Source organism: Epinephelus fuscoguttatus, linkage group LG7, assembly GCF_011397635.1.
Source record: "Epinephelus fuscoguttatus linkage group LG7, E.fuscoguttatus.final_Chr_v1".
In the NCBI taxonomy this organism is placed as follows: Eukaryota; Metazoa; Chordata; class Actinopteri; order Perciformes; family Serranidae; genus Epinephelus; species Epinephelus fuscoguttatus.
This window is the reverse complement of record NC_064758.1, coordinates 44,776,852-44,796,663: the sequence shown is the minus strand read 5'-3', so window position 1 is coordinate 44,796,663 and position 19,812 is coordinate 44,776,852. Positions and strand designations below refer to the sequence as shown.

The following is a 19,812-nucleotide window of genomic DNA, read 5'->3' as shown; positions in this document are numbered from 1 at the left end:
GTTGGTCAGAACACTCGCAGAGAGGGTATATAAACTGAGGCTGTCCCTCTCAAAGACACCCTGCTACCTGCTACTGCTGCAAGTGCAACCTCACCTGATCATCACAACAAGGTAAGGCTCTCATTCCTGCCTGTCATCACTGCATCAGCTGTTTTCATTCATAGCTACAGAAAATACTTTTAATCTGTTTATTAATTTAATTTTAATTTTCACGTCAAGGGAAAATCCTCTTTTCAAATAATGTTGCTGCAAGAAGAATCTCGCAAATCTTAATTTCGTAATTTGAATTCACAGATTGCATTACTAATATCCTGTGTCCTCACACAGATGGCATCAAGTCTTCTTCTCATTGTGGTCCTCTGTTTGACCAGTGGGCTGTGGATTGGAGCAAATGTAAGTAATATGTATATTTGGTTTAAAAAGACCTCTGGTGTCTCCTCCAGCCCAACATCATGTTTTTAACATGAAATATGAATGTTTTATTAATATTTTGCAACAGGGAGGAAGTGAACAAAACTCATTTTGAGAAATAAAAGTCACCATCTGTATTTTTCTCAGAATGGTGGAGGTGACATCCTGTAGCTGCCACTTTGTGACTGCTCTTCAGTTTACTGATAAGACTACAAAAATGATTTTCAACATTGCTCTGTGCTCAAAAGCTTCTGTCTATAAAGACTGAGCTGAGGGACAATATTCTCACAGCTCCACTGGATTTGGACCATTGGAGGGTTTTTCCATGATTGTCTTTCTAATCATCTTCAACTGTGTTACAGATGAGTGCAGCAGAACCTGCCCAGATGGTTGGACTCTGTTTGACTTCAGGTGTTACCAGTTCCATGGAACTCCAAAGACCTGGGCTGATGCAGAGGTACGTCTTGAAATGATGTCATTTCTAACTGACACACTGTATTTGTGGTGTGTGCTTCAAACCAGCTGACTCTGACACTTGGTTTGAAATACACAGAATTTTATTGCGGACTATAATTAACGTCCCGCAGTGTCATGCCTTCGTGAACCAGTCACGTTTCTTCTACAGTTTACATCCATGTCTACAAAAACATGGACGCTTCACACTAGGAATGCACAATAGATTGGGTACGTCATCTGTATTGGCCATCATCGGCTCTAACATGAGAATCAGAATCGGGCAACATGCTTTTTGTTATATTGCACAATGAATGAATATTACATACACTGAAAAGTATTGTCTCCATCTGCTGGTGGGCCGTCACGATAAGAGTATACATGCATAATATGATGTTAATTCCACTACAGAAGAGAGCTGATGATGACTAAAATTAGGTGGGGAAAAAAGTGGATATGTCAATACTGGTATCGGCCAAATGAGTTGTTACACATCAGCATATCTGATATCGGCATTGAATCAAAGATCAACATCCTTACTTCACACACATCTTCCCCCGACAGCACAGAAGATCTGTACAATCAGCACAGTTTCATGATTAGAGTCACCATTTCAGTATCTGACCAAATGTCTCCCCTTCTGTTCCTGAGATACGACGCTGAATAATGGCCAGAAAAGTATTTTATGCTAAACATTACGATGTCACAGTGAAGCTGACCTTTGACCTTTTGGATATAAAATGTCATCACTTCATTATTTTATCCTTTTTTTCCTTTGTGTGAAGTTTTGTCATAATTTATGCAAGAATTCTTGAGTTATGGCCAAAAACACGTTTTGTGAGGTCACACTGTTTTGACCTTTGACCATCAAATTGTTATCAGTTTATTTTTCAGTCGAAGTGGACGTCTGTGTCAAATTAGAAGAAATTCCCTTAAGGCGCTCTACAGATATCATGTTCACGACAATGGGACGGGTGGACAGACACCAAAATGTTTGCTCCACGCCTCTTTTTGCTTTTTTCACATTCTCACTTTGTCTCCAACATAATGTAACTCTCTCTGTGCTCATCCAACTTACTTCATCTCTGTATTATTTTTTCTCACTTTGTCTTCTTTCTCTCCACACTTTATTGTCCTCATCAGCGTTTCTGCACCACTCTCGGTGGAAATCTGGCTTCCCTCCACACCCGACGCGGATATAAGGTACTCAGAAAATGGATCCTGAGAGCGACTGGCTCACATACAAACGCTTGGGTCGGAGGCTACGATTCATCAGGCGTGAGTCCACCTATTCTTTAACGTACATGCTGTAACCAGTCTTTGACAAAAACATCAACAGTTAAAACATAACTGAAATACATCAAGCCGGATTTATAAATGAAGTTCAAGGCTATGTAAAAACCTTTCTTTCAGGAGCGTGTGTGGCTCAACAGTGACGGTTCACTGTTTGACTTCAAAGGCTGGGCCAGTGGGGAGCCCAACAACGTTGGCGGAAATGAAAACTGCATGGAGATCAACTTTCAAGGTCAAAGTTCAACATGTGTTGTCTTTTTGATTGGGATTTTTTTTAACTGAAAAGCAGTGTGGGAAAAAATTATCAATACTGAAAAGGATCTTTTGTAACTCATAATGTGGTGGAACCTTGCATCATTATTGTGTTTCATTTTTACTCAGACTTTGGATGTGTTTTGTTTTGTTTTGGATTGTTTCCAAGGGTGCAAACTCATCAAGGAAGTTTGCACCCTTGGCCCTAGAAGACTTTTTTTTTTAAACATCAGCATTAACACATGGATTTCCAGACAATTTCACCACAGTGATATTGGGGGGAAAAAGTTGCCCTAGAATTACTGGAATCATACTGCTACAAAAGTACCTTAAGGGAGACATCAGTTCAGGGCATGAGAGAGGGCACAGCTGGGTCCAAACTGGTATGAAAGGACATTGTTCTACATTGTAGCTGTAAAAATGTATTTGGTTCTTGCGCTTCACTTTGCTATTACAACTGCTGTTTGGTCAGTTAAAGACAGGGATCAGATATGAAGATTATAAACAGATTTTACAACTACTGCAACTAAAAGAAAATCTGACACAATTCAGCTTCTGTCATTTTCAGTGAGCTTGACATTTGCCCCTTTCTTAGGCAACATGATTTAACACGTGTTGTGTTTAACTACATCACAAGTAACGTAGGTCCATTTAGCTAATTCCCAGCATTTCGTCATTTATATTAGGGATGACTAACTGTGAATTTCTGGTTATTTTGTTGTTATTTATTTCCCCTTTTGTGCCAGGGAAACAAAGAAATCATTCAAGTCATTCAGCCCGTCGTCACACTGCCTTTAAATGGGAACTAATTCAGTCATAACCTCCTTTCACATGAAAAACATTGTTTTTAACAATTGCTTCAAAGGCCTTTTTACTAGATGTAATATATCACAATTCCCTCTCTAATATCTATTTTACATGGCTGTGAAGACACAAATGACTCCTTCAACCTGAATTTATTGATGTTTCTTGTCCATAACTACATTTTACAAGATTACGTCACAACCCAGCCAACTTTTGTATGCAGGGCCCATGTGGGTAGTAAATGGGCTGAAAACTGGGCCCGATATGAGACTGTCAATGGGTTCCATAATAGCCACATGCCAGTTGCCCACATGGATGGGTTTATCTGTGGGCCCAAGATTAGAAGCCCATTTTGGGCTCATACCCACTTGGTACGCATGTAGCTGTGCCATTACCCATGTGGGTCCCACAGGTGAACTCATCCATGTTGGCATGTGGCATGGGGCCATTATAGGACCTGTGGACAATCCCATATATATCAACTACCCACATGGGCCCCACATACAAATGTTGGCTTGGAATTAACCTTCGCTCAGTACTCATTTTTACTGAATAGAGCTTGAATGCATCGTCATGTAACTCAATGCAACCAGTGTCAGTTGGTTTCAGCTGAATGCTTCCAGCAGTTAACTGGCTGTCCTCCTGTCCTGATGACGTCAACAGCTATTTGTCGTTCACGATGTGACATCATCAGAGAGGGTTACTGATTGGCTCTTCTGATCAGCCTTCAAACTATTAACTGTTCTATTGAGAATCCCAAGTGGAGACAGTGAGTTCATTCGGTATGGGGAGATTACAGTCTACAGGCTAAATGACAGTCCCAGATTGACACATAGTCATATTAGCCAAGTAAAGTTATCATAACTGAAGGCATGAGGGCAAACACGAACCTATTTTGTATTCAAAACAGCAACAAGTTTGCACCCCTGGTTTCTTTACGTTTTTTTTAAATACATGCTTTCATTTGCAACAGTGAAGCAGTTGATAACTCAGGTTTTGGAGAATGTTATTAAAATAAAGTTTCACTTAATTGAGAAAAGGCAAACAATGTCAATGTAAAAAACATAGCAGAGCCCTCTGACGTGCTGTCATTGTTTGTCTACAGGAAGGGATTTCGTCAATGACATACCCTGCGATCAGAAGAAGGCTTTTGTTTGTGCCAGAGACCTGTAATCACTCCCCTCCATGACACATCAGCTGTGGTGATATTGTCACTTCTAACAGGGAGTCGAGCCTCGACGACATCGCTGCTGGAAGATCTCTTCTCCCTCTCTTCTGAATTGATTTCAGCTTCATCAATAAACACATATATCCTGTTCAGCAATCTGCCTCACCTCTTTTTATTACCATCTCATGCATAAAGCTCAGTGTTTCCAAAAAACTGTTCTCAAACATTTTCACATAACATCTCTGAAGCACAGTGTTGTTGGAGCAATACCTTTAGAAAATGTCTGCACTCGTAATAAAGTTTGGGGCACCACCCTCCTATGGAGGGAAGCAACTAATCAAATTAATAACTCCGAAAACCAATTATTAATTTGTCAGAACGCTTATCAATTATGAATCAATCTCAATATCTGGGTTATGAATTCTCCATACAGTGATCTTAGTTCCTGCTCAAAAGAAATATTCACAGACAACGACTTGGCGATAAAAGAAGATTTATTGAGGGCTAAATGTTTTAACAACTGAGTAAATGAATAGTAAATGAGGACAATATGAAATAACACAAAATCGACAGTATGTATAGATGGATTAAGACAAGAGGTAACACTTGTGTCAGTATGTGACTATAGATAAACTGGGGACGCAGGGATGCGCAAAACCATCTACCTGACGAAACCTAAATTAAGATCAGAATAAATAAGTCTCCTATTTGACATCAACTCTTATCACAACACAGCGACTGCATCAGGTGAGGGGGATTTGGCCGACTTTGAGAAGAGATGACTCAGCTGGATGCTTCTCAGGGACCCCGGACTGCCGCTGTCGACTCCCAGCTTCACTTCACAGCCTTCCAGCAGGGTGATACAAACTGGAACACAGCAGTGAGGGGCGGTGGAGCCTTAAGGCAGTGTCCTTTATGTGGTCCTTACACGTCGGTGATTTTAGGAGGCGGAAAGTCTCTTGTTTCGACCAAAGAGTCCCTGTTCTGCAGACACTTGGACAAGTGGCTGGCAGCCGCTGGATCTGATGAATCTTTGACGGAGTTGCAAGCTGAACAGAAACTCATCTATTTAGCTATGGCTACTCGCTTATAATAATGGTGAAAACAATCTAGTTGGTCGTTTGATATTATTATCAAAGTTATTAAATTCATTAAAAAAAAATTGTTGCAATTGGCTGGCTTCGTCGTTTCAGGTACAATGTTACTGAAGGCACAAACAAAAATAAAGAAACCTCAGGAAAGACAAAATAATCCTGGATGTGTCGAGCAAAACTTAAAATTTTAAAATAATTTTGATCATAAGAAAAGAAAGAGTTATGCAGGAACCGAGTTTAAGAGTGTAACGGGGGGCGTCGGTGGCTCAGTGGATAGAGCAGGTGTCCCATGCACAAGGCTGTTGCCACAGTGGCCCAGGTTCGACTCCAGCCTGTGGCCCCCTGCTGCATGCCATTACCCCCCTCTCTTTCTCCCCTTCACACTTTGCCCCATCTATAAAGACAAAAAAGAGCGTAACGGGTTCAGGCATAAAGAGTATCACTAGAAGGAGGGACGGCAACAGAAAGAAAAAGTGTAAAGTACAAAGAAAAGTAAAAAGGAAAGAAAAGTGCGGAGATGCGCTGATCTCAATAGTTTTATCCCACCAGCTTGAGGGGGCGTGTTCCAAGTAAGGCGGGTCTCTTAGTTTAGACATTACTTTATTTCGGAGGAAACTTAATAAACTTTAATTAAACTTTATTTTGTGAGATTATATACTTTTAACATGTTACGTGAGATACACACATACTCTTCCCATTGTGGTCAAAATTGGCTCTTAACATCAAGTTACATTTAATATGATTATCATACTGCATATCTCAGCGGAACACAAGTATAAATGTTTTGTGCACAAACACTACAAACTAGTCTGCAACTGCATCAACATACTAAAAAACACATCTTAATAAAGACAAGTTGATTAATCAATCCAACTATATTTCAACTCAAAATATAGGCATAATATGGGATTCCTTATAGGAACCCTTCTTAACTATAGTCACAAGATGGCAGTATGACTCCATGTTAAATGAGGGATTAAAAACATGAAATTATAATTAACTTATACTGTGACATACAAAAGTGGAAAACAAAAACATCATTCAACTAACAAACGAGGATTAGGCACCGTTACAATGTTAGAACATGGATAAAATGTATAGTTTAACTTTCAAGAGACATTTCAAGTTGGTTACAAGAGAAACTTAGTCCCTGCTCAGGAATGCATGCTGATGTTGTACACTTAATGGACAAAAGAGCATGGGCACAGTTTGAGGTTTAACCAACGCTGTTCCTGAATCAGCCTTTTTACACCATATATGTGCACACTGAGCAAGTCTGATCAGTTTCCCATCACTTCTTCACTCTTTCATTCCGAGCCCCACTTTATTTATAAACTCTTCCTCATTAACCTGCATGGTGTGATAATCACTCCACATCACAAAACTTCTGAGTATTTTTCAGGCATTTAGTATTCCTCTGATGATCTGTGTTGTGTAAAATGGTTATTTTGCATGTCATGCCTCAGTTATCCACTTAATGCAAGACCTTTTCAGCCAGCCACCATTGTCACATACAGCAAACATGCAGGTAACACCTCAACATGTGCACTCGTACCAACAGGTACGAAGACAGTAGTGCCCACACTATAATACGATCTGGATGCTAATCTGGGAAGCAGATACATCAGATGTACAAACACAGTGACAGAGCTGTGACACTGTGTCCCAGACTTCACTAATATATGTGAAACTGTTTTTAGGCAGCAGCATTTGATCAGGTCACTACACAACTGTTTTAAATATCTCTTGACAATATGACAGCCCTGTTGTTTAGTAAACACTCATCATACATAAACAACTGTTGTGTTTAAGAAGTTAACTCACTTATACGACATATGTTTGTAAAGCAGAGATTCTTGTGATGTGAATAATGCCGACCATTTCAAAATACAACAACCACAGCAGGTTCAACCAATGCATCTGTTAGACAAACAACAAACAATCTGTTAGCTTACAACTAACACCTATGAAGACACGCTGTAATTCATCGATTGACATTTTGATTGCCCTCAAACACTGGCAAAGGTCGAGATGATGCAAATCCAGTAAAATATTCAGTCCAAACACATTATTACATCCATAAAAAGCCCCAGACTACCACTGCATCCTTTGAAACATCTGAACTCTCCAAAATGGTCACCGAACTCTGACCTTTTAATTGACACCTCATGTGACCCAGCAGGAGCATTCATGTCCTGCCCACAGCCATCCATAGCCAATGAGAGCCTGTGTTGTCAGGAAGGCCCTGTTCCATTTCATGTTGGGGGAGATCCAGCCAATAGCAAGCGGTTGTGTTCATGTCTGATGCATTTTAGAGTCAACATAAAACATCAGATCAGAGCTCATTTATTAAGAAAGTACCAGGGGAGGACCTCCTGGCCCCTGACAGACGTTCAGGCTAAGCCTCAAATGTACTCAAATCCTAGATATGCCCCTGTGTACACCTGATGCGTGCAGGTTGTCTGTGCAGGACTGTGACTGGATTTGCTTGTAAAAGATGAGAGAGGATAGCTTTTTTTTTTAATTTCTACTTATAAATATGGATCTGTGGAATATGGATTATGGTGATACAGGCATGCTGCTGCCTCAACTTTGAAGCGTCTGGAATCGGTCTATCATTCAGCCCTTAGATTTATTACTGGTGATAAATATGATACTCACCACTGTGTTCTGTATGAAAAAGTTGGTTGGCCCTCTCTTGAGGAAAGGCGCAAGAGGCACTGGCTCTTATATATTTTTAAAGCCTTTCTAGGCAAATTACCACCGTATATTGCAAATTTGCTGGAGTGGAACTCAGGCACCTACATGACCCTTTCAGCTGAATTGCTGCTACTCAAAGTTCCTCGAGTCTATACAAGTATTTGTAAGACTGCCTTTTGTTATGATGCCCCTAGCTCTTGGAACGCACTACAACACATCCTGAAATTAGACGCACTCCCTTCACTCACAGAGTTTAGGACCTTAATCATAGATAACTGTGTTTCTAATTGTAATTGTTTCAGATGACTGTCTTTCTTCTTAAATGTAGATTGTTGTGTGTAATCACTGTCAGTATTTTAATGGCTTGTCAACTCAACGGCATTGAAAATGAGGATAACCTCAATGTCTCTTGAGAATAAATAAAGGTTATATATATATAATTAATGTTTGGTTATTAACTACCCCCTGGCATTCTGTCATTTTGCAAAAGTGGCCCCTGGGCAAAGCAAGTTGAGTATCCCAGTAGTTGTATTGTTTTTATCCCAGCTCTTAATAGTGTCTGCCCAGTTCATGTCCCTTGTTCCGTCTGTTTTGTACATGTTCGTATGTGGTTTTATTTCTATGCTCTGTAAAGTGACCGTAGGTGTTTGGAAAGGTGCCTATTGAATTTAATGTATTATAGTTATTGTTAATATTAACTTTCTTATAATGAGCGTTACAGTTTTTCCTCAAGCGTCAGACAATATTTTACTAATTATTCATTACAGTAAGTAAACAGTATCCTGTAATCAGAGACAGGCACGCCACAGGTGTTGGGAGTCAGAACACCAACAGAGAAGGTATATAAACTGAAGACAGCCTGCTACCTGCTACTGCTGCAAGTGCAACCTCACCTGATCATCACAACAAGGTAAGACTCTCATTCCTGCCTGTCATCACTGCATCAGCTGTTCTCATTCATAGCTACAGAAAATACTTTTTATCTGTTCTTGTTTTTTGTTTTTTTTAAGATATTTTTTGGGGCATCTTTTAGCCTTTAATGGATAGGACAGACAAGTGTGAAGGGGGGAGAGAAAGAGGGAGTGACATGCAGCAAAGGGCCACAGGAGTCGAGCCCGGGCCGCTGCGGGAACAGCCTTGTACATGGGCTCTACCACTAAGCCACCGATGTCCCCTTTTTATCTGTTTATTACATTTAATTTTCACGTCAAGGGAAAATCCTCTTTTCAAATAATGTTGCTGCAAGAAGAATCTAGCAAATTTTAATTTCGTAATTTGAATTCACAGATTGCATTACTAATATCCTGTGTCCTCACACAAATGGCATCAAGTCTTCTTCTCATTGTGGTCCTCTGTTTGACCAGTGGGCTGTGGATTGGAGCAAATGTAAGTAATATGTATATTTATCTTAAAAAGATCTCTGTTGTTAAGACACCTGAACCTTAACATAAACCAGTCCTCTGGTGTCTCCTCCAGCCCAACATCATGTTTTCAACATGAGATATGAATGTTTTATTAATATTTTGCAACAGGGAGGAAGTGAACAAAACACATTTTGAGAAATAAAAGTCACCATCTGTATTTTTAAATTAAAATCTAAAGTTACAAATAGAAGCAAATCCAAGATGAGTCTGATACTAAAGATCATGTCTTTATCTCCACAGGCGTCATGTGAAGGTTGGTGCTTCTCAGAATGGTGGAGGTGACATCCTGTAGCTGCCACTTTGTGACTGCTCTTCAGTTTACTGATAAGACTACAAAAATGATTTTCAACATTGCTCTGTGCTCAAAAGCTTCTGTCTATAAAGACTGAGCTGAGGGACAATATTCTCACAGCTCCACTGGATTTGGACCATTGGAGGGTTTTTCCATGATTGTCTTTCTAATCATCTTCAACTGTGTTACAGATGAGTGCTGCAGAACCTGCCCAGATGGTTGGACTCCATTTGGCAACAAGTGTTACCAGTTCCACCACGCTCCAAAGACCTGGGCTGATGCAGAGGTACGTCTTGAAATGATGTCATTTCTAACTGACACACTGTATTTGTGGTGTATGCTTTAAACCAGCTGTACTAGAACCACTCAGTAGTAAAAGTGCTCATATGAACATTTTTATACTGTGAGACTCTCAAACAGCTTCACAATTATCTGCGACTGAATCTGAAACTTGATTGGTTTGAAATACACAGAATTTTATTGTGGACTTTCATGATTCATTTAAAAACTATCCGCTAAGTCCATTCATCCATGAGATATGTAATCCCTCCAGCATGATCTGGGTCTGACCCGGGGCCTCCTACCAGTAGGACGTGCCCAGAACACCTCTATCTGTAGGCGCCCAGGAGGATCCTAATCAGATGCCAGAAGCCTCGACTGACCCCTTTTGATGCAAAAGAGCAGCGGCTCTACTCTGAACTCCCTCTGAGTATCTGCAATCCTCACCCTATCTCTAAAGGCTGAGCCCAGCCAACCAATGGAGGAAACTCATTTCGGCTGCTTGTATCCGCAATGTCATTCTTTAAACCACTACCCAAAGCTCGTGACCACAGGTGAGGGTTGGGACGTAGATGGACCAGTAAATGGAAAGTTTTTGCGTTCCGTCTCAGCTCCCTCCACACCACGATGGTACGGCAGACACCGTGCCAAACTGCCAATCCATCTCACGCTCCATTCAACCCTTACTAGTAAACAAGACCCTGAGATACTTGAACTCCTTGGCTTGAGGCATCAACTCTTTCCCAATCCAGAGGGGGCAATCCAATCCATTTCAAGCAGAGGTCCATGGCCTCAGATTTGGAGGTGCTGACTCTCATCCTGACTGCTTCACACTCGACTGCAAACCACCCCAGTATGTGCTGAAGGTCACGGTGTGATGAAACCAACAGAACCACCTCATGTGCAAAAAAAAAAGGGGAGGCAGTTCTGAGGTCCCCAAACCAGACCCCTTCCTCCCCCGGCAGTGCTTTGAGATCGTGTCTATAAATATCACAAACAGGATCTGTGACAAGGGACAACCTCGCTGAGGCCCACACCCACAGAGAACATGTCTGACTTAACATCGAGTATGTGGACGCAGCTGTCACTTTGGTCATACAGGGACCGGATAGCTTGTTTCAATGATCCCAGTTCCCTGTAATTCCGTAATCCGCAGTACCCTCCACAAGACTTTCCAAGGGATGCGGTCATAAGCCTTCTCCAAGTCCACAAAGCACATGTAGACTGGATAGGCAAACTCCTACAATCCCTCCAGCATCCCGACAAGGGTGAAAAGCTGGTCCATTGTTCCACAGCCAGGACGGAATCCACATTGCTCCTTCTAAATCCAAGGTGTGAACGGTTGGAGTTTCCTTTTCAGCACCCTGGAGTAAATTTTCCCAGGGAGGCTGAGCAGTGTGATACCCTGATAATTGGAGCACACCCTCCGGTCCCCTTTTGTAAAAATAGTGACCACAACCCCGGGCTGCCACTGCACAGGCACAATACCCAGCCTTCATGCGACACTGAAAAAGCATGTCAGCCAAGACAGCCCAACACTGTCCAGAGCCTTCAGCATCTCAGGGCAAAACTCATCTGCACCCTGCGCCTTGCTGCTGGGAAGCTTTTTAACTACCTCAGTGACCTCTGCCAGGGATATAGACAAAAGTCCCCCAGTCTTCAGGCTCTGCCACCTCCACAGAGGGTGTGATGGTTGGGTTCAGGAATTCCTCAAAGTGCTCCTTCCACTGCCCACATTATCCTCAGTTCAATTCGTGCAGTTCTGTCACTCACTCTCTGCTTGTACATACCAGCTCTCGTAGCAGTTCATTACTCTGCTCCTATAGCAGCTCTACTCCTCTCCTCACCATTGATGCAAAGAGAACTTTGCAGTTGCTGTGTCTCTTGTGTGACAAAGAATGGATGACGAGAGACTTGTTGTTGAGGTCAAGAAATAAATAAAGACATAAAACAACTCACAATACCCAACATTATAAAGAAAATCGTCAAAAAGATACTTCCTGGCGAGTCATAGTGATCGAGATGTGCTGTTCAGTTGAGAAATCAAGTTTAATTAGTGGCTGTCTACATGTGATTTTAAGCTAATGCAGAGGTGGAGGAAGTACAGATCTTTCTGTAAAAGTTGTAATAACTGCATTGGCATCTGTTGACGAGATGCAGTGCAACGTGTCCAGTGTGTGCTAGGGCAGCACTTAACGTGCGTCACATGATACGCCATGCTGCGGGTGCCGGTGTATTTTCAGCTTAAGTGTCAATTACTAATTAAACCCTTGTTGGTTTTTCTGTTAGTACACAGAGTAAGGTTTACGTAGTGATGTAAGGAATTCGACACACTCAATCTCTGTCACATTCTCACTTTGTCTCCAACATAATGTAACTCTCTCTGTGCTCATCCAACTTACTTCATCTCTGTATTATTTTTTCTGACTTTGTTTTTTTTCTCTCCATACTTTATTCTCCTCATCAGCATTTCTGCACCACTCTCGGTGGAAATCTGGCTTCCCTCCACACCCAAGAGCAGTACAAAGCCTTCAGACATGTGATCCTGAGAGTGACTGGCACACATACAAACACTTGGGTTGGAAGCTACGATTCATCAGGCGTGAGTCCACCTATTCTTTACCGTTCCACATTTATTTTCTGACAGGTAAGGTAGGGATCTGGACTTAGTTGTTTTGTTTGTTATTTTTGGCATTGCTCCTCTCTGAAGTTATAAAAATAAAACTGCTACTTTGAACTTTTTACATGGAAGTTGGCTGACCTTCTTGGGAGTGGCAAGAGCGAGAGCACTTTATCATGTGTGAAGTTCATGGCTATATAAAAAACCTTTCTTTCAGGAGGGTGTGTGGCTCAACAGTGACGGTTCACCGTTTGACTTCAAAGGCTGGGCCAATGGGGAGCCCAACAACAGTGGTGGAAAAGAACACTGCATGGAGATCAACTATAAAGGTTAAAGTTCATCATCTGTTGTCTTCTTGATTGGGATTTTTAGAAATAACTTATCAGTACTAAAGACATGAAAATGATCTTTTGTAACTCATAATGTGTAACCATACATCATTATTGTTTTTGTTTTATTCATACTTTGGATCCGTTTTTATGGTTTTGAATTTGGTTGTGTCTTTTTTTTTTAAATACATGCTTTCATTTGCAACAGTGAAGCAGTTCTAACTCAGGTTTTGGAGAGTGTTATAAAAAGAAAGTTTCACTTACCTAATTGAGAAAAGGCAAACAATGTCAGTGTAAAAAACATAGCAGAGCCCTCTGACGTGCTGTCATTGTTTGTCTACAGGAAAGGATTTCGTCAATGACACACCCTGTGGTCAGAAGAAATCTTTTGCTTGTGCCAGAGACCTGTAATCACTCCCCTCCATGACACATCAGCTGTGGTAATATCACATCCCCACTGTCACTTCTAACAGGGAGTCGAGCCTCGACGACATCGCTGCTGGAAGATCTCTTAACAATTCTGAATTGATTTCAGCTTCATCAATAAACACATATATCCTGTTCAGCAATCTGCCTCACCTCTTTATATTACCATCTCATGCATAAAGCTCAGTGTTTCCAAAAAACTGTTCTCAAACATTTTCACATAACATCTCAGAATGAAGAGATCCAGTCAATGTGAGAGCACTATCTACAGGACAAACTGTGCTACAGCATGTAAACTGTCAGGATTATTAGATGGGGAGAAGATCATCATGAGTGCTTGTCATTATATTTTTTGTTTTACACTTAATGGACAAAAGAGCATGGGCACAGTTTGAGGTTTAACCAACGCTGTTCCTGAATCAGCCATTTTACACCATATATGTGCACACTGAGCAAGTCTGATCAGTTTCCCATCACTTCTTCACTCTTTCATTCCGAGCCCCACTTTATTTATAAACTCTTCCTCATTAACCTGCATGGTGTGATAATCACTCCACATCACAAAACTTCTGAGTATTTTTCAGGCATTTAGTATTCCTCTGATGATCTGTGTTGTGTAAAATGGTTATTTTGCATGTCATGCCTCAGTTATCCACTTAATGCAAGACCTTTTCAGCCAGCCACCATTGTCACATACAGCAAACATGCAGGTAACACCTCAACATGTGCACTCGTACCAACAGGTATAAAGACAGTAGTGCCCACACTATAATACGATCTGGATGCTAATCTGGGAAGCAGATACATCAGATGTACAAACACAGTGACAGAGCTGTGACACTGTGTCCCAGACTTCACTAATATATGTGAAACTGTTTTTAGGCAGCAGCATTTGATCAGGTCACTACACAACTGTTTTAAATATCTCTTGACAATATGACAGCCCTGTTGTTTAGTAAACACTCATGATGTGTGAACAACTGTTGTATTTAAGAAGTTAACTCACTTATACAACATATGTTTGTAAAGCAGAGATTCTTGTGATGTGAATAATGCCGACCATTTCAAAATACAACAACCACAGCAGGTTCAACCAATGCGTCTGTTAGACAAACAACAAACAATCTGTTAGCCTTCAGCTCACCTTTGAAGCCTCGCTGTGTTCCACTAACCGGTCCTCAAACGTTGGCAAGGGTCGAGATGATGCAAATCCGGTAAAATATTCAGTCTAAATACATTATTACATCCGTAAAAAGCTGCAGACTGCCACTGCATCCTTTGAAATATTCTAAACTTTTCAAAATGGCCACTGCACTCTGACATTTTGATTGACACCTCATGTGACCCAACAGGAGCATTCATGTCCTGCCCACAGCCTACAATAGCCAATGGCTGCGTCCTAAATCACATACCTTTTCTTTTTACTTTCATAGGTACTGCAGCTGTCCTTAGAAAGTGCCTACTGTTGCATGCAGTACACACACAATCAGGACATACTGCTTTTTAATAACGTTATGCCCTGATCTTTGACCCTTTTACTTTTATATCCATTACCTTGGAGATAAAAGAAACACCACTTACTGAGTTCGACAGAGATGAAGATCAGCCTGTTGTTGCAGCTTAACTTTAAATTTATAACTGCAGGGGCGTCGGTGGCTTAGTGGGTAAAGCAGGCGCCCCGTGTGCAAGGCTGCTGCCGCAGTGGCCTGGGCTCAAATCCAGCCTGTGGCCCCCCGCTGCATGTCAGCCAATGTGATGTATCGTCCGCTGCACGTAGGATTGTGGGTCAGTACAGACAGAAAAGCTTGCTTGCATACAGCAAAATCAGACCTGATGTTCCAAGTTGTGAGGATTGTTTTAACAGGATAAAGTGGTGTTGTGTCCATATGCCAGGTGCCACCAAAAAAGTGCCGTCACTCTCTCTAATGTGCTGATTGTTGGAGTTAGATCAAATCAGTGGTTCATAATTGATATATTATCTGAAGCCTAAGCAATATTCATACTGGTTTAAATAAACAAGTTGATAGTATTTCCCAGCTTTGCTGCAACAGTTTTGTGTGAAAGGTATTAAAGGCCTGTTGATTTCAGTGATTTAAGCAACTAATAGCCCGGGCTGTTAAATTTAACGATAATCTGTTTTTTTTACCTTTAATGTTAACTTTCTTTTCCACCTCTGTTGATGGACTCCACTTTAGCCCAACCTGGGTTTGAGTACAGGACAATTCCCATGTTGATCCATGAAATGACTGATGAACAGGAGCCTCACACCAAAAGTGCACATTAGTATGTGCACAGGAAAGTCCATGCTCTTTTGATCATTGAGTATAAAACAAAAATTGTGACCCTGTAATGCAGCACATTTGGCCTATTGACTCATGCTAATCCTCTTGTTCAAAGTTAAACCCAATCATCTTAATTCAACACACTTGAGAGATTTGTACAAGTCAGTCAGTTTACTTTTCCCAGCTGCATTCACAGAATCCACCCAGGGTCTGTTTGAACATTTACCTGCAGCAACAGAAGGCTAACCTGGAAATCCAGATGCCCCGCCCCTAGCAAATTCAAATTTGCTCTGCTCTGCAAATCTTTCTAGTTTTGAGTCTGGATATCCAAGCTAACAGATGGCAACATACCTGTGTGAAATGTGATCAAATAGATTAGAATAATTTGATGAAGGGGTGTCAGTGACTTGAGCTAGAGCAGGTCACCCATGTACAAGAAGGCTTAGTCCTTGCTGCAGCAGCCCAGGTTCGATTCCAGCCTGCAGCCCTTTGCTGCGTGTCATCCTCTCTCTCTCTCTCTCTCTCTCCCTCTCTCTCCCTCTCTCACTACATCTGTCCTATCCATTAAAGGCTAAAAATGCCCAAAAATAATCTTAAAAAAAATAATTTGATGAATATAAAGAATTTATCTGCTGGTGCTGATCGGTTGTCTTGACATGTTTCAGAGTGTAGGTCCTCGAAGATGAGATGAGTATACAAAGACTTAAAATATAAAGTTTATCCATGAACTCACTCTTGCAAATGGTAATTTTTCCCAATCACACTTTTATTTCTAAAATTCAACCAAAAGATATTTAGTTTACAGCAATGACACAAGAAAAGCATCAAATCTTCGTATTTGGCATCTGGAGCGGGCAAATATTTGGCATTTTTGATTGGAAGATATTACAGTAACATAAAAAGTAACTTAAAAGGAAAGTGTGTAAGATTTAGTTGTGGCAGATAGCGGTGAGGACTGCAGATTGCAGCCAGATTAAACTTCTCCTGGTTAGAATTTCTTCAATGTTCAGGAGGTTTTAACTGGGAGCCGAATTCTCCGCCGAGGTCTCCCTCTCTCCAAAACAAACAGACCAGCTGATTTAAACCAGTAAAAACACTGAATAAAGCTGTTTCACATTCAAAAATCAGTGTTTCTCCAATGTGGTTTGGCATATCGAAGATGGGTGGTTTGCCCACCAAGCTAATGAGCTCAGCTATTTTCTCTTATAACTTAAGATCTAGATGTTCCGGAGGTTTTTACAGGGAGCTGAATTATCCACAGAGGTCTCTTCTTCTCCAAAACAAACAGACTGGGTGATTTAAACCCTTTAAAAACATCGAATCAAACAGTTTTACACTACAAATTAGTGTTTTTCATCATGGAGAGGCTGCTAACTGTGGTTGACGTCAAAACAGGAATGACCCTTTCTAGAGTCAGTGTTTAGTTTGTCTGTTCTGGGCTACTGTAGAAACATGGTGGTGCAACATAGTGATGTCTATAGATGAGGACCCACTCCCTATGTAGATATAAACAACTCATAATAGACAAGGATTCTGACTATCAGCTGATTATACACTTAAGAAAACATACTTATTATATTATATTTAATTCCTGGCGATATATCCCCTAAATGCTACACACTGGGCCTTTGAATTATTTAAGGTTAATTAACTTTAATAACCTAATAAGGTAACAGCATGAGAAAAATACATATTTCCACATGATTCTTTTAAAGTATTCTAAAAACATTACAGGGAGAAAACAACACATTTTCTAGAAAGAAAAAATTGATTTTAAAGATTCTTAAAAACATCAAAGCTCATCTTTTTAAAAAGGTGTTTATTCCCACTGGAGTTGCCTTCAGATTAACCTCATCTTATGTTGTGTTATGTAACAGTATCTTACATTATAAAATGTATTTTTATTCATTCTAATCTGATCTAGAAGATGTCAGAAAATATTGAAAACTGTCTGTAATCATTTCCAACGCTCCAAAAAGATCAATCAATCAATCAATCAATTTTATTTATAAAGCCCAATATCACAAATCACAATTTGCCTCACAGGGCTTTACAGCATACGACATCCCTCTGTCCTTATGACCCTCGCAGCTGATCAGGAAAAACTCCCCAAAAAAACCCTTTAATATTAATATACTTTATGTTGAAAGTATATTAATATCTGATAGTATACATATGTGACAATAATCATATGTGTATAATAACAGTAGGTGCCCTGGCAGACAAGGCCTAAGTCAGACTAACTAGGGGCTGGTCCAAGGCAAGCCTGAGCCAGCCCTAACTATACTATATATATGTAAGATGTGTTGATTTTAAATGTTTGTGATAAACTGAAGGATGTAATGTTCCTTATCATATAACTGCAGCGCATCATAATATTGTTCTGATAAGAGCTCTGTAGCCATAACAATATATCAGTGTATTTGTATTTTTATTTAACCTTTATTTAGCCAGGAAGGGTCCCATTGAGATACAGTAACTCTTCTTCTAAGGAGTCCTGGCCAAGACTGGCAGCAAAAGTTACATGTACACAAAAGACAAGACAATGGACACATACCAAAACCACGAGAACACAAGTCTGTAATGAAATACCATAAAACATATAAAACACTTGCCTGCCATGATGAGCAGAAGAACTGTGTCCATCTCTGTCTGCTGTTGTTTGCTGCTATTCCTTCGTCTGAATGTGTGAATTCAGTGTTGTAGCTGTTGAAGTAGCTCTGTTACACCTGAACAGTGCACAGTTCCTTGGTATCATGCAAACTGGTTTCAGGCAAATTGTCTGTGCACACCATGTTTACTGTTGTTTACTGCTCTCTTTATTTGCATGCATGACTTCAGTGTTATAGCTGTTGAAATAGCTCTTTGTGACACCTGAACAGTGCACAGTTCATTGGTATCATGCAAACTGGTTCCAGGCAACAATTATTTGAATGTTACGCCTTTATTTAGATGAGTTTATTTTCAGGATCATAGGCCTTTACTTGTTCAGGTGTTGCAAATATGATGATTTGAATTCTCCATCTTTCACAGAGGACACGTGACCTCTGGGTCAGAACACAGGTCAGCTAAGACACGCCCATGAACAACAGAGTGCTGAGTGCCAACTGGTGACGAAGCTGCCAGTTCATCAAGATACGATCTGTTTTTAAGGGCCAGTATCCCATGGTCAGGATGATCTCTGGCTTTCATCAAAGACTCAGAGACAAAGGACAAAGAAGCTGACCTAAAATCTACATTGATTGACATGTTATGCTGAGCTCACACAGTAACAATAGGAAGCTTTGTTTTAACATGGTGGTTTTCATGGAACCAAAACTTCTGTAAAGGAGAGTTTAAAGTAAAGAATCAACCAAACAGTTTTATTGATGGGAGGGGTTAACATTTCACACCAGTGACCTGATCTCAGATTTGGAAGAGAAACTAATAAGCATAAGATCATTTGATCTCCCATCAAGAGAGAATCATCCCTGAATTGCTTCCAAATCTTCCCTGCTGCTTTCCAAACTCTCAGCTGCTCAATGCGGTGCATTAATTCAATGAATTAGTGCAGTGCCCTTTTAAAATGTGTCTGTCCTGAATGGGCTGATTGCTCGGCCTCTGGTACATCATCCAAACAACTTGTGTCTCAACACTTCCCTCCCTGAGCAATACACCTGTCATCACCTCCTCCAGCAATGATAGAGTATCTGCCTCATTATGGTGCAAAAGCTCACACAGTGAACATTTTTTGGACTTGATGAAGTAAAGCCTGCGATTTCCAGGAACAAACGTGTTCATTCTTAAAGTTACATCGCTGACGCTTATAATGTTCCAGTTTGGTACAATGAAACATCTCCGGTCTCTCTTTCTTCATCTGTTGCGAAAACAAGCATTCAAATGTAAAAGAAATGATCAGACACAGAAATATAACTCTTCTCATCTTATGATAGTTTGGTTTGATAAATTATTGATGTAAATGTGGCCAAACAGTATTTAAGACCAA

General features: G+C 40.6%; 2 protein-coding genes across 2 annotated transcripts; both read left to right on the top strand.

Moving 5' to 3' along the window:
- Positions 1 to 39: 39 nt before the first annotated feature.
- On the top strand, positions 40 to 4,537 carry LOC125891232 (galactose-specific lectin nattectin-like). Its single transcript, XM_049580306.1, has 6 exons — positions 40 to 111; positions 328 to 430; positions 774 to 868; positions 2,008 to 2,142; positions 2,278 to 2,389; positions 4,319 to 4,537. Exons 2-6 carry the CDS (start codon positions 328 to 330, stop codon positions 4,384 to 4,386), a joined length of 513 nt encoding a protein of 170 aa, XP_049436263.1. The 5' UTR covers positions 40 to 111; the 3' UTR covers positions 4,387 to 4,537.
- A 622-nt stretch (positions 4,538 to 5,159) lies between these two features.
- LOC125892358 (galactose-specific lectin nattectin-like) lies at positions 5,160 to 13,705 on the top strand. Its single transcript, XM_049582329.1, has 6 exons — positions 5,160 to 5,261; positions 9,840 to 9,852; positions 10,083 to 10,177; positions 12,638 to 12,772; positions 13,008 to 13,119; positions 13,463 to 13,705. The coding sequence occupies exons 1-6, from the start codon at positions 5,160 to 5,162 to the stop codon at positions 13,528 to 13,530; spliced, it is 525 nt and encodes a 174-aa protein (XP_049438286.1). The 3' UTR covers positions 13,531 to 13,705.
- The last annotated feature ends 6,107 nt before the right edge of the window (positions 13,706 to 19,812 follow it).